This window comes from Drosophila suzukii, chromosome 2L, assembly GCF_043229965.1.
Source record: "Drosophila suzukii chromosome 2L, CBGP_Dsuzu_IsoJpt1.0, whole genome shotgun sequence".
NCBI lineage: Eukaryota > Metazoa > Arthropoda > Insecta > Diptera > Drosophilidae > Drosophila > Drosophila suzukii.
Genome location: NC_092080.1, coordinates 12,860,242 through 12,874,903, shown reverse-complemented (window position 1 = coordinate 12,874,903; position 14,662 = coordinate 12,860,242). Strand labels below are relative to the sequence as shown.

General features: G+C 40.6%; 2 protein-coding genes across 3 annotated transcripts in view; one reads left to right on the top strand and one right to left on the bottom strand.

Annotated features, from left to right (window-relative positions):
• Positions 1-2,873: 2,873 nt before the first annotated feature.
• The window catches only part of Dhc36C (Dynein heavy chain at 36C), a 28,149-nt gene continuing 16,360 nt past the window's right edge, over positions 2,874-14,662 (bottom strand). Inside the window, exons 18-26 of one of the 2 annotated variants that reach the window (XM_036821506.3) lie at positions 11,718-12,005; positions 11,230-11,645; positions 10,995-11,173; positions 8,487-9,863; positions 8,360-8,368; positions 8,268-8,285; positions 7,812-8,184; positions 3,532-3,683; positions 2,874-3,470 (exon numbers count right to left, since the gene is read on the bottom strand). In XM_036821506.3, coding sequence (XP_036677401.3) covers positions 2,964-3,470; positions 3,532-3,683; positions 7,812-8,184; positions 8,268-8,285; positions 8,360-8,368; positions 8,487-9,863; positions 10,995-11,173; positions 11,230-11,645; positions 11,718-12,005 — 3,319 coding nt within the window. In that variant the 3' untranslated portion in view covers positions 2,874-2,963. The remainder of the gene's footprint in view (positions 3,471-3,531; positions 3,684-7,811; positions 8,185-8,267; positions 8,286-8,359; positions 8,369-8,486; positions 9,864-10,994; positions 11,174-11,229; positions 11,646-11,717; positions 12,006-14,662) is intronic. The other variant, XM_070996146.1, reaches the window with a different exon arrangement.
• On the top strand, positions 3,755-7,700 carry LOC108019214 (uncharacterized). Its single transcript, XM_017087013.4, has 3 exons — positions 3,755-4,157; positions 4,221-4,458; positions 4,519-7,700. The coding sequence occupies exons 1-3, from the start codon at positions 3,935-3,937 to the stop codon at positions 7,625-7,627; spliced, it is 3,570 nt and encodes a 1,189-aa protein (XP_016942502.3). The 5' UTR covers positions 3,755-3,934; the 3' UTR covers positions 7,628-7,700.

Below are 14,662 nucleotides of genomic sequence, written 5' to 3'. Positions count from 1 at the left end.
GGTTATTACTTCTCGGCTTATTATCTGGTCCACATTTTTAATTAAGCTGTTGCCCAGCATCGATTTTTAAAGCGGAAACAGGAATAAAAACTTATCTTAAGGAATGCACCCAGATGTATTCCTAGGTGCATCTGGGTGCATTCCTAGGTAAATTAACTTTTTTTAAGTTTTCGCATTTTTTTCATGGGTTTTCGCATTTTTAAAGGGTGCAACCCTAGGTGCATCTGGGTGCATTCCTACACTCAGAAAAAAAATCAAGTATTTCGTGCTTGAATCAAGCATTTTCGGTGTCAAAACTTCACCAAGCATGGAAAATACCGAACCCGAGAACAAAATACTACTTTCGAGCACGAATTTTCGAAAATACTAGATTAAGAACCTTTCGGTCTTCAATCAAGTATGAATAATTCTTAAACCAAGTCATATTTGGGTTAAAAACAAGATCGAAGATCAAAGTATGAAAGTTGCAGGCGTGATTTAAGGACGAATAATTCTTAAATCAATATATAAATATTATGATTTAAAATCAGTTTTTATTTTATGCTAGTAAGAGAAATAAGTATTGGAAACTGAAACGAAATAAACGAGATATACATAAATAATACTTATTAATTACTTGTTTTGTCTTGTTTGTCGCATCTGGGTGCATTCCTAGGTGCATATGGGTGCATTCCTAGGTAAATTAACTTTTTTTAAATTTTCGCATTTTTTTCATGGGTTTTCGCATTTTTAAAGGGTGCAACCCTTGGTGCATCTGGGTGCATTCCTAGGTACATCTGGGTGCATTCCTAGGTACATCTGGGTGCATTCCTAGGTACATCTGGGTGCATTCCTAGGTAAATTACCTTTTTTTAAATTTTTGCATTTTTTACATGGGGTTTTCGCATTTTTAAAGGGTGCAACCCTAGGTACATCTGGGTACATTCCTAGGTACATCTGGGTGCATTCCTAGGTATATTAATTTTTTTTTTAATTTTCGCACCTAGAAATGCTCCCCTTAAAAATGCGAAAACACCATGAAAAAAATGCGAAAATTAAAAAAATTAATATACCTAGGAATGCACCCAGATGCACATAGGAATGCACCCCTTAAAAATGCAAAAGCCCCATGAAAAAAATTCGAAAATTTAAAAAAAATTAATATACCTATTAATGCACCCAGATGTACCTTGGAATGCAACCAGATGCACCTAGGAATGCACCCTTTAAAATGCGAAAAACCCATGAAAAAAATGCAAAAATTTAAAAAAAGGTAATTTACCTAGGAATGCACCCAGATGTACCTAGGAATGCACCCAGGTGTACCTAGGAATGCACCCAGATGTACCTAGGAATGCACCCAGATGCACCTAGGAATGCACCCCTGAAAAATGCGAAAACCACATTAAAAAAATTGCCAAAATTAAAAAAAAATGATTTACCTAGGAATGCACCCAGATGTACCTAGGAATGCACCCAGATGCACCTAGGAATGCACCCCTTAAAAATGCGAAAAACCCATGAAAAAAATGCAAAAATTTAAAAAAAGGTAATTTACCTAGGAATGCACCCAGATGTACCTAGGAATGCACCCAGGTGTACCTAGGAATGCACCCAGATGTACCTAGGAATGCACCCAGATGCACCTAGGAATGCACCCCTGAAAAATGCGAAAACCACATTAAAAAAATTGCCAAAATTAAAAAAAAATGATTTACCTAGGAATGCACCCAGATGTACCTAGGAATGCACCCAGATGCACCTAGGAATGCACCCCTTAAAAATGCAAAAACCCCATGAAAAAAATGCGAAAATTTAAAAATAATTAATTTACCTAGGAATGCACCCAGATATACCTAGGAATGCACCCAGATGCACCTAGGAATGCACCCCTGAAAAATGCGAAAAACCCCATTAATAAAATTGCGAAAATAAAAAAAAATTTATTTACCTTGGAATGCACCCAGATGTACCTGGAATGCACCCAGGTGTACCTAGGAATGCACCCAGATGTACCTAGGAATGCACCCAGATGCACCTAGGTTGCACCATGAAAAAAATGCGAAAATTTAAACAAAAATAATTTACCCAGGAATGCACCCAGATATACCTAGGAATGCACCCAGATGCACCTAGGAATGCACCCCTGAAAAATGCGAAAACCACATTAAAAAAATTGCCAAAATTAAAAAAAAATGATTTACCTAGGAATGCACCCAAGTGTACCTAGGAATGCACCCAGACGCACCTAGGAATGCACCCCTTTAAAATGCGAAAACCCCATGAAAAAAATGCGAAAATTTAAAAATAAGTAATTTACCTAGGGATGCACCCAGATATACCTAGAAATGCACCCAGATGTACCTAGGAATGCACCCCTGAAAAATGCGAAAACCCCATTAAAAAAATTGCGAAAATAAAAAAAAATTTATTTACCTTGGAATGCACCCAGATGTACCTGGAATGCACCCAGATGCACCTAGGAATGTAGGATGTAACAAACTAGACACATTCTGGACGCACTCTTTTTTAATACACCTGGAACATTGGGATCTTAGATTTAGATTCCGTAGCCCTGAGCGCAGCGCAAGTTTGTTACGCGAATATGCCACGCCCACTCTAACGCCCACAAACAATTTTCATGCTAGATAAAAAATTTTAGCTGAAATGTATTAGTCTCGTCAATACCCAAAAAAAAGTTTGCCACGACCACTCTAACGCCTTTAACGCTTAAATCTGTCTACCGCCCACACAACCATATATTGTGATCAGGAGTAGGTGGCGCATTTCAGTCTCGCTTTTGTCCCTTTAGCTGAGTAACGGGTATCTGATAGTCGAGGTACTCGACTATAGCGTTTTTCCTTGTTTTTTATTAAATTTAAGTAATGCAATAATATTTTGATAATTAATCCTCAGACTTTTCTTTTATTTTAGCCTCAACCGAACATTACAAAATATAGCTTAACCGAATAAATATGCAATTTTTAGAAACTCAGCTGACACAGCAAAGCTGTACCACGAATAATCCAATGGGAGACTGGGGTATTTGGATTGCAGAGTAGCAACATGGCCACCACAAAGTTGGTACTATGACCTGTCGTGGACAATACTCCTCGTCTTTCGGCCGTCTTGTACATTGGACACAGATAATTGTGACGCTCGGGCAGATCAACGCGCTTGATGGGCTTCAACCAAATCAGCGGCATCGTATCGAACAGTTCCCTTGGACGAGATTCGGCCAGATACTTTCCCGTGCGATCCCAACGAGCACCCTCTAGGAAAATGCCATACACAAAGACACCATCTTCTGGGCCGGCTAAACCCTTAATTTGTGTCTCCTCCAGCGATAGAACCTCATAGTCAAAGGCCAGCAAATCTATGGATATTACATATTTTCTAGCATAGTTCTGCTGGGCACCTGTTAGGAAAGCTTGCGTAAAGAAAAATCCGGAAAGCCAGAAAGTTGAAGGGGCTCCATGATCAAACCAGTGCTATAATAGAGATAAAAACGTTTCTTACAAGCACTCAAATGTTGAGTTACTTTTTACTCACCTGCAGGAACTCAAGGCGTCGTAGAAAATCGTTTACATAACTGCCCAAGGGCTTCAGACTTGGATAAGATTTTCCAGCCCACATGGCTGGAATCTTGGCAATCAAGACCGACTTGTAAACAGCTTCCACTGCGGCAGACATTACAACCAAACCTGCCGGTAAAAAAAAAGGTAAAATTAATTAAGTTCAACAGAAGTCATAACTAGGTACTTAAAATAGGTACTACCCTTTTAAAAGTATGCCTTTTATGTATCATGGATATAATATTAAACTCAGTAGCCCGCTAAAAATGCCAATCAAAATTAATTAAATATGAAACTCATTTGCTGACACAATACCCAACAAAACACACCAACATAACACTAATAAAACGAAAAAAAAAAATAAAACACTCTTTTTCATAATGCCAATAAACAATTCGCGACTAGAAAAGCAGGTTAAGTTTAGGGTTCTTCCGGAGCACATATCAGACAAAGCTGTAAGTATACCAACTTCTGTAAAATCGCCCAGACGCCATCAGGATAATATCAGAAGAGAAAAAGTCGCTAAGAAAATTGAAAAGCAAACTGCAAATGGTCTAACATCTTGTTTGATCGCCAGCTCACCCGATTTACGGATCGGTGGAGGTATAAAGATTTTGAAAATCAATTTTTATGACTTTCAAACAAACTGATTTTCAAGTTCTATAGGTGCTAATGATCCAGCCCCTCGTAATGCTGGAAAATTACCTCGCACTGACAGCGAGTGTCAGTTCAAGGCCCCGGGATTCCGTTTCCTTACGGAAAGAGACACGTCTATAAACAGCCATGAGGTCAAGATGAGTCCTCGCGTGGTCATAAAGAAAGAATTAAAGCACAAATGCGATTTCTTTTCCAAGCCTGAGGACACGCGACTTTTCAAGAATAAAATCACCCAGACGCTTTACAGGTAAATTGGAGGGGATTTTAAAGAGATCTAAATTTTTTTAATTGCATACTTTATTCTTAGGGAATCCTCTGCGCAGACTATTAGTTATTTGCCAGAAGTTTTAGAAACAAGGAACTTCAAAAAATTGGAACTGTTTTCCCTGCCATCTGTATTGCCAGGATCAAATAAACCAGGGCTGCATGAGGTCGAGGTCCTGGAGCGTGCCAGAAAGAGATGGGCCTTTAGCGATGCGCTGAAGGTACACTTTCAAAGACTGCTTTGTGAGGCCAGGAAAGTGGCTATAAAAACTGAGTTCAAAGAGATTTTGGAAGCCTTCGAGTGGGAGCAGTGGATCCAGCGGGAGGAGGACATCCAGGAGTGCCAGATGATGCGTCTCCAGATCGTAATCAAGATGTTTGACAAGAGGGAGAAGGAAATGCACGCCGCCTCAAAGTCACGGATTGAAAAAGCCTGCGAACGAATCGAGGAGCGACGCCTAGCTGGTTTGCGAAAGAACGAGATCGAGTTTCAGCGGGGAATGCGTCGCCTGGAGATCCAAGTCACGAAGACTCCGCGAAGATGGGAAAAGCAGAAGCCCATGCATTCTCTGGGATCTCCGTGCTCCGAATTCTATGCTCCGCTTTTAAGATACGGCGTGGATCCGGCACATAGAAACTATGTCTCAAAAACCGGACGCAATGCTTTCGACATGAGGATCGACGAACTGGAGAAGAAAGTCAATATGAACCAATTAAAATGTCCGTTTAGAAAGCTCAAAGATTGGTCTAAACCCAAAAAGTATGACCAAGAGTATGAGCGGAACTTTTGCAAAGAGGACAATCTGCAAAAGCTCTTCGAATGCTTGAAGGCCCTTAGAACTCAGGCCGCCAGGGAGAAAGAGGACCCGAAATGTCTCAAAAAGCGTCGAAGAAGGGAATTAGGTAGAGTCGCATCTCAAATGACCCTTGCCTATTTGACCGACCTCTACGATGTTCAGTCCGATTCCTCTAAAGAGAGTTCTGAAAAAGGAATATCAATTAGCAAGTATGCAGGTTTTCTTGAAACTGAGGCGAATCAAAATTCAGAAATTATAATGACAAGCTTGAAGAACGATAGAAAGAGGGAGGGCATGGAGAACTTGTTGAACATATACGAGGGCACCTACGTGGGATGGGTGATGCAGTTCCTATCGGAGGAGATGGCTCGCCTCTCGGAACTACGTAGGCTTCACTTTTTCGCGATTATGGCCCAGAAGGAGCGATGGCGTCGCGAGGCAGCCGAAGCTGGATTGAGACAGAAGGAGAACGATATGAGGCTGATGTACGAGGAGTTGTTCCAGAACTGCAATGTGGTCAACAACGAAATCTCCAACAAATATTTCGCACAGATTTTGAGCTCAGATATGTACAATGTGGCCGACAGCTCAGCTGCAGAGACAGTAAGTGAAGTGGCGCAACAAATCGATACTGATATAGAGCGATGGCTAGAGAGCTTCAAGCTGATTCAGAACCCCCTCACTTATGTTCCCCTACGTCTGATGCTGAACGATTTAGTCTCCCCCGACATGGATCAAGTGCTCCAGCGCTATGAGAACTCCCTGATTGTGCAATACGTGGTGGAGGATGTGATCTTTCAAAAATTGTGGACTGAACTAGATCCATTTGACATAGCCACCACATTAACAAGCGATCTTATTGATCGTCTTATCGACAACGATTTATATCTCATGTCCACGGATAGCGAAAGTGAAATCCCTCAAAAGGCCTCCTGGCGTGAGGCCAATGCCATAATTAGAAAGCTCATTCGACGGGCAGTTCCCGGAAGACGTTGGCTTGAAGAAAATGAACGCATCGTAACCGAAAACTATAACGATCTCTTTGACGATATATTCGTCCAAATTTTACAGAAGATGGAAAATCCTCCCCCTGTTGAATCCTCCGATTTAATCGATCTTCGGTTGACTCCTTCCCAGGGTGACATTCGTAGCACGGACAATATTCGCGAAAAAGAAAATATTAATATGGGAAATATCTCACTTAAAGGATCTGACTTTATGGGACAACAGACGTTGGCCCTAATTAAACGATTCAAGGACGACCACATCACAGGAGCATTAGTAAACGTCGATAAGCCCCTTGGTGATGATCCGCCATCTGGTAGCGACCAGTTTATAAACTCTCAAATTATTACTCCCGTTAGCAACCTAACAAAGGAACCAAGTGCAGTCTTCAGTCTTAGAAGCACTTTGGATCTTTCCCAAGTTTCAAATTTAGCATCCCTTATAGGCAGGGGCTACAGGGTAATGCTACCCAGTGAGGTAGAAAAAAATATAGAAAACCTTGTAAAGGAGAGCGAAGACAAAATATTAGAGCCCATCAAAGACATTGAGGAACATGAAGTCAGGAATAAAATGGAAAAAGAGGAACAGGACCTGGTGCTTGATATTGATTCGCCGAAAGTCTCATTTCATGAAATGCAAGTGCCAATAATCCCTGCGAAGGAAATAAGCCCGGAAGCTTATCACCCACCTATATTCCTTGATAATAAAGAAGAGCAAATCGCAGAAGAAGAACAATTACCTTTGGAAATAACTCATGATAATTTGGAAACAAAGGACTCAACTCCCAAAAAAATTAAATCCGACGTTGACCCAATACCCAAGGAGCTGACACCCATTTCCTCAGGTTCCAACGATATAAAAAAAGCTAACACAACTAATGATAATTTGGAAACTATTGACTCAACTCCCAAAGAAATTAAGTCCGTCGTTGACCGAATACCCAAGGAGCTGACACCCATTTCCTCAGGTTCCAAGGATATAAAACCAACTGCCAAGGAATTAGTACCACCTGAAGGAAATAAGCCTATCATGGTCGAAGAATCCGATTCCTTTATTCCACCCGTTCGGTCTTCGGGGTTAAAAAATTTGACCCCAAAGGCGGCTTCATTAATAACTGATTCAACTAAAGTCAAGGGAAATGCAGTACCTATTAAAAAGGATCAGCCCAAAACACAAGTACAGGGAAATGAAGAAGAGGACCAAATCGAGGAAAGAAGGCATCGAGGCTCCTTGGGCTCTCACTTCAATCCCCTTCAAGCAGTGATTCCCATTGAAACAAGTGATGACCATTTGCCCGTCAATGATAATATGACAGCAGACCCAAGTAGGATGTTGTTAGATCCCGAATAACACAATTAATACATAATTTATAAGCACTACATATGGCTAAAATTAAATTACACCACCATCAAGAATAAAACTATATGATATACTAATGTTAAATTAATTATGATTCCTGTATTACTATAACATTAGATTCCACATTTTTTTTCTTATGTTATTACAGCTGTAACTAAAATGGAATCACACTTACCCTTGATTCCCTTTCGCAGCGTGATAAGGCTGGTTCGAATCGTGTTCAGTAGGACGTTAAAGCGCACCATCTCCTGAACCAGCACCGTATTCATGCTTTGGTGATAAAGAGTGGGATACTTGAGCAAAGCCGCATCCCGATCAAATAGTTTTGGCAACTTGTCCAGGATATCGGTGGCCACATTGGTTACGACCTCCTCGGGCGTCAGCGCCTTAGAGCCACCACTGTCATCCGATGAGGCACTAGTGTCCTTTAGGGGCAAATGATGAAGGGCAAGGAAGGGAGGACAGGTAGGATAAGTGGGTAGGGAAAGGTTTTCGGGAAAGCGTCTGCTAAGCGTTTCTACATAGACTCTTTGTTTTTTCTCCAATTTCTAAAGCGCAGCGTGTAAAACAAGAACTCATTAAATAGCTGTATGGAGAGTTAAGCATCAACAACGATTACGAAACCACTTACACGTCGATCATAGAGATCCTATATGGAGTGTGACAATAAAACCGTAGCAATTATTAAATGTAGGCGTATAAAAACTATTCTAAAACTCTTACCCAACGTTCCTTTTTTGGCAAAGCAAGCAATGAAAGCAAAAATATTTAACAATTTAGCAATAACAATATCGAATAAAAAGCTTTTACCACTTATAAAATTGTACTTTACAACCAAGGGTTTACTCACCTGCGTGAGCAGAGTGTGCGATAGTAACATGTCCGTTTCCTTTTGATCCTTCATAATATCCGCGTTGGCATGGAATCCAAAGATAGCCGGCGACGAGATTTGCGGCAGGTCTTTCGTGAAGTTAAGATACAAATCGACTTCCTTAAAGACCGGCACATAGTAAAGACCCGTCTCATCCAGGTAGTACGGCTTCTCCAAATCTATAACTGCTGGACAATAATACTTATCTAGAATGGTTTTCAATGTGCGGCGATCCCAGTCATCCGTAACACGCCCTCCATAATTGCACTCGCCCGTCAAATATCGCAAGGCATCGTAGTTAACAGTCTCATATTGATTGAGGAACATTCTCAGCTGCATCAGCGATATCCTAAGATCGGTTTCGTTGAATTCGTAGGGGATGTTCCATCCGATAGGTCCAAAGTATCTCCTCTCCTGGATAACCGCATGGAAGAAGCACAGAGAGTATATCAGCTGCTTAAAGATCCTGGGCTGAGTGCAGGACTCATACCACTCCGGATCACTGATCGGATCGCTTAACATTGAGCGAAGAATGTTGGAACGCAAGCCCTTGGGCGGTTCATTGGTCATCTTAATGCCATTCTGCAATACCACAACCGGAAAATGGTCCGCGGGATAGGAGGTGAGCCACAGCCTGAAGTCCGGATGCGTTGCATCTGGCAAGAGATTCTCACAGATCTTCTCCAGCAAGGGCATGAAACTAGCTGCCAAATGGCAATTCTGGAGCACCACCCAATTACCCATCTTGACGCCTTCATCGATCATCTTCATGGCAATGGGGCCCTGACCTTGACCCAAGGACAGCGAGAACAATCGATTCGTGCCAAAGCCCTGATCCTCGGCAAACTTCAAAAGTGTGGCCGTGGGATCCGAACCGGGGGTCAGGATAAATATCAAAGGCACACAGCAGTGGGAGTCCGCAAACGATGCCATCAAATCGAACTGCGGCGGATCCACAAATCGTTCACCCAGTTCGGCGCTCACAAAGTTCAACACAGCCGGGACCAGTTTATCCGGCCGAAAGACGCGGAGAAGTAAGAGCTTCTGGAACATGCTTACTCGCTTTTCCCATGATTTTGGTACATCCTTGTTGTCCTGCGGTGTCTTCGAGTCAAAGAATGGCTTCCATTGGGCCGCATTGTCAGTGAAGTCCTCGCGTAAACCTTTGAAATTGGCTAAATTAGTCAGGCGACAGAGCTCATCCCAATTTTGGACGCCCAGCCATGTGGTGGGGTTCTTGAACGGATTCTCCAAACCAACGCCTCCAGTCAGCAGAAACATCCATTCGGCATTGTCAATCCGATTGTCGTGCTTCATCATGTTGATGTTCAATATGAGCGAAAACAGCAGCTTATCCTGTTCAAAGAACAGAACATTACATTACACTTGGATTAAATTGAATAAAATTAGTACATATAAATAGGATTATAGGTTTGTAATGTGTTCACTTCTAACATTAATCTATTTGCTTTTTATAATTTATAATGTGCAAGCTAAAAGATTTCCCAAGTCTTTTTTATTTTTTCACTGAGCAAAGTCAACATAATAGCGAAATTCTAGTAGATTTCTCTGTATGTACAATTGAGTAAGGGATAACAAGTGATGTGATGTGATTGGGGTCCTTCAGGGTCAGGGCTCAGAGGCTCACTCTCGCATTAAATGGGTTACACCGAAAGGTTGCCCACCGAAATCAAAGCATTTCCGAGGCCAAGCGGTGATGGTGCTTCTCTGATAGCAATTCACTACGTTTTTTTTGCAAAAGAAAATTAAAAGTTGGGGATCAAAGGCTAGCTCTTGGAAGGGTCACCACAGGGGGCCAAAAGCAAGGGCTGGAGGTCAGGGTAAGGCCATGGCATAATTGACTGAAAACAGCATAAAGCTAGCTAGAACTTGTTTGGATTATTATTTCCTTTTTGCCCCAGCTTCCTTTGGCTAGGTACATCCTTTGATTGCACCAGCAATGTAATAACATTATTCGAGCAGCAGCACAGTGGATATAAACGAATCGGAAACTAAATAATGGTCAGAAGGGAGTTTAATTTGGGATTCCATTTGAAATAAAGACAAGGACGTGTAAAATACATCAAAAACTTAATTAAACATTCGTAAAAAACCAATAAATTAAAATAATATCTTAATATTTTTCAATAACGATTTTGTCTTTGCTTTCCCTAGTAACCACTCAGTTTTCAGTTACTGCAACTGCTTCAACTTCATTGTCCGTTGAAGTGGCTTAACAGTAGAATGTACTTGTGGAGCAGCAATGCCTAAATATTATTTAAAAGGAGTCGAGTCAAGTCAAGTCAAGCAGAGCAGGATGCTCAGCCACAAAGCAAATGAAACGCAAAGGACCACGCTTCAAATGTCACATTATCAGATTATGCGCAATTACGGGACTAACGAGGCTAAAGGGCCAGGATACTGGCCAGCGGATGGATAAACGGACCGGCGTTTGACGATAATTGGGTTTATCCAATGGGCACTCACACGCTCGAAGAGGCTGCGACAGATGTTTACATACAGGCTGTAGGTGAAGTGATTTCGAAGATCCAGCAGACGTGCAGCTATGTCGTCCACTTTTTCCGTATTATCTATGGATGACATATACAGGTTGACGAACCAAACCAGACTGTACTGGTACATGGGATCGATGTTGGCCAGTTCCACTATGGAAAAAAGATATTTGTAATAATTTGTTAAATGTATCGAATGTTTTCCCTACCTATAGTGAAGAACAATATAGTAGAGTGTTCGGCTATGGGCACATAACTCAAACGTGCTATATCTATCTGCTTTTCTGTGGCCTCAGTGATGACCTGCTTTTCACTAATATCATTGGCCAAAGCCTTGGCTGAGCTAAGAATTTGAACGGCCGTCTCGTCCTCCAGAATATTTTCTGCTGATGAGAGCACTTCCAGAATCTGATCTTCGGTCTCCTTCAGCATCCGTTTGTTATCAGCTCCCTGGACAATAAGATTGTTCTTTTCCGCCTCCAAATCAGGACGTTCCCTGGCCACCGTTATGCCCAACAATTGATCTTGCAATCCCTGAGTGGTGATCATAAAGTTCAGCAGGGTTACCTTGACAGCAACCTCAGGCAGATAGTGTGGATTTCTGAGTTTAGTTGTCATATAGAATCTGTAATAATAAAATTAAATTATTATAACGATCATTTTCTATATGCAGTTGAGAAAGTAAATTTGCACCCACCTAAAACTATGATTATACTCAATCACAGAGTCACCCAACTTAATGCACAAGGCTCCGCCCTGTTTAAAAAGTGTCTTTTGGAGAACCGACTCCAAGACGGGATCCAACTCCTCGCCAATGTTTTCCAGCAGCACTGGCAGACCAAATTGGATAGCATTCTCCATAACACGGGTGTAGTCCGCTTGATTGAGACGTATCACGCAGAGTTTGTTGTTCTTCTCGTAGTTCTTGATCCATTTGTTGGCCTGTCCTTGTGGGTCAATCATCAAGGGCCATCGTCGAGCATTTCTGCAAAAACATTTTAAAAACTTCAATGAACATGTGTACTGAAATGATATAATAAATGCAAACAATTTGTCAACATGCAGCAACAATGAGCCACCACAACAAGCTCATCAGTTTGTAGGCGTTCGAATATATATTAAAAAAAAAATACCGCATAAATACACATTCAATATTTACGTCAATAATTCATAAGCGTAAATAATGCTATAGAAGTATTTTCTGTTCGCATTATTCGGAATGTATCGGCGTGTATATGTGCTTTGTGGGTTTGAATTGGGAGCCAAACCTCTGGCTTCAAATATGCCAATACATCATGCAAACGATAAGCCACAAACAGAACTATATTACAAAAGGACTTTAAGCAGAGTCGCTGTCAAAAAGGGGTTCCTAAAAATATAATTACGTACCCCGAATTTGGAAAGGAATTTTATGTATATTATAAATTTATCTTTCGGTCCTTTGAATATATTTTTAGTGACAACTACTCAAATAAGAACAAACATATTAGTAATTATCATAAAAATCTAAAGAATTCGCGATTTTTATTCTTGATGTATCAAAGTAGGATTAAATTGGGGGATAGAATTTAGATCATGTCTTGACGAACATACAATATAATATAATTTGTAATTGTTTTGAAAACCAAATTCTAATAAATAGCCCATCTTTAAAATCCCAGCAGTATTTTAAAGTGAAAAAGAATATTTATTACCCCCTTAAAATCACTTTGCATAGTCTTAAGCCCCTGATTTGATATACAAATACAAATTTATGTATACTGCGGTTGTTGGGACTGTCGAGCATTGCATATATGTACATGTAGGTGATGCGATAACTCACAGCCAGCGAAGGAAAAATAAATGGGAGTGGAAATCGGGTCTGAAGGATTGGGAGCGACAAAAAAAATAGGGAAAGCGGGAAAAGCAACAATAAGTTGCAGCAGGAGCAGCAACAACGGCAGCCAACACATGACAAATTCACACCGAATACAAATTGCTCGTGCGAATGAATGAACATTTTTGTAAATTGAAAACTTGATGAATGAAAAATATTTGATGGAAAAACAAAAGAGCAATATGCCGTCACCGTCGCAACAGTCGGCACACGTATCCCAAAATCCAAAAAGAAAAGCCCAAACAATTTTTAAACAACGAATTCCAGCCGAAAACCTCATCTGATGTGCCAGAACACGGAGTACAATAGAAGCGCATAGAGACAGGGATCTCGGTGGCAGCCAGTTGCCATGTGAATACCCGGTTAAAGTTCAGAGAACTGAATAGCTGGGATTGGAAAGACACAACTTTTTGTCACAAAATAAAAGCGAAAATTTCCCGGCAAATAGTTAGAATGCAGTTAAAAATGCAATACAACTCACATTGTAAACCGGTTGAGAATCTGTTGAATGGAGTTTGGGGATTTACTGTTGGTGACTAAAAAAACACCAACTATTTTCACAGAATCGCTGGCATTGTTTTACATTTATTTATATATATAGGGAAAGCAACTTAATAGAAAGAACAGGATTTATGGTAAGGCGATTTCGAGGAAGTGATGCTTAAATAAGCTTCTATTGTTTATTCTTTATTTTTTAAATAACTAGTAAAGGTTTTTAAACTTTTAGAATTTAATATATTTGACAGTGTAATAAAAAAAGATCCGAAATGGACATTTACAAATTGTTTTGGCCTTTTTCAAATTAACATTATTTAATCAAAGTCACGGCTCTCAAATTGCACAATACCCCAAAAAAGCCGACCGAAATGGAAAACTTCCACACCTGATACCCAATATACGGCCGTATAATTTTACGATGCTGAGGAGGTCACCATATGGGCTACGTGTCACCCGAAATATTAAGCAAATGAATGTTAATAGTGAGGACAACTTTCCAGCCACCCTGCTGGCTCTCGGGATATTTGGCAAACACAAATACAAATTCGCCTATATAGACAGAAGGATGGATAGACAATGGCCCGAAACTAGAGAGCAAATCCCCAAGGATGTGAAATCGTCTGTCGCTATCGCATATCGCAGCTACCCCTCCGGCTGAATAAAAATTAAACCTAATCCGCTCGGGGCGCACATTAATCAATTGCTTATACAAGGCGATTCAGAATTCTGGAGTTGCCCTACCCGCATTTTCCTCCCTTCCGAAAAACCCGGGGCCCCTCAGGTATTTTCGGGCTTGCTCCAAATTACTTTGAACACTTTCGTGGAAAGCAGCCAGGAATTTCCTTTATTAAATCGACTTGGAGTGGCATGGGGCGTCGTGGAGTGGCATGTGGCCCCGCACTCTGACCTCCGAGAAACCCACCAGATGCGTAATACACGCATCAAACATGGAAATTCTGCCTGCCCAGCCTCGCTCTATATTCCACCCAACGCAACCTTTTACACAAGGAGAAATAATTATCTATGTTTAGATCTATAGTAACAAAAACGAAACTTTTGATAGTAATGTAACTTAACTTCTTTTTTTTTGATTAAAATATTGCTTTTATACTTATTTTTGCATAAAAAATCATAAGGTGTAAGTGATATCGCGTTTAAAATAAATATTTTTCAAGATGGTAATGATGAACATTTGCGAAAATTCTGACGTTCTCATCTTAGTTGAAAATGTTCTTAATATTAGAACGACATTTTTGAAGTTGAAAATA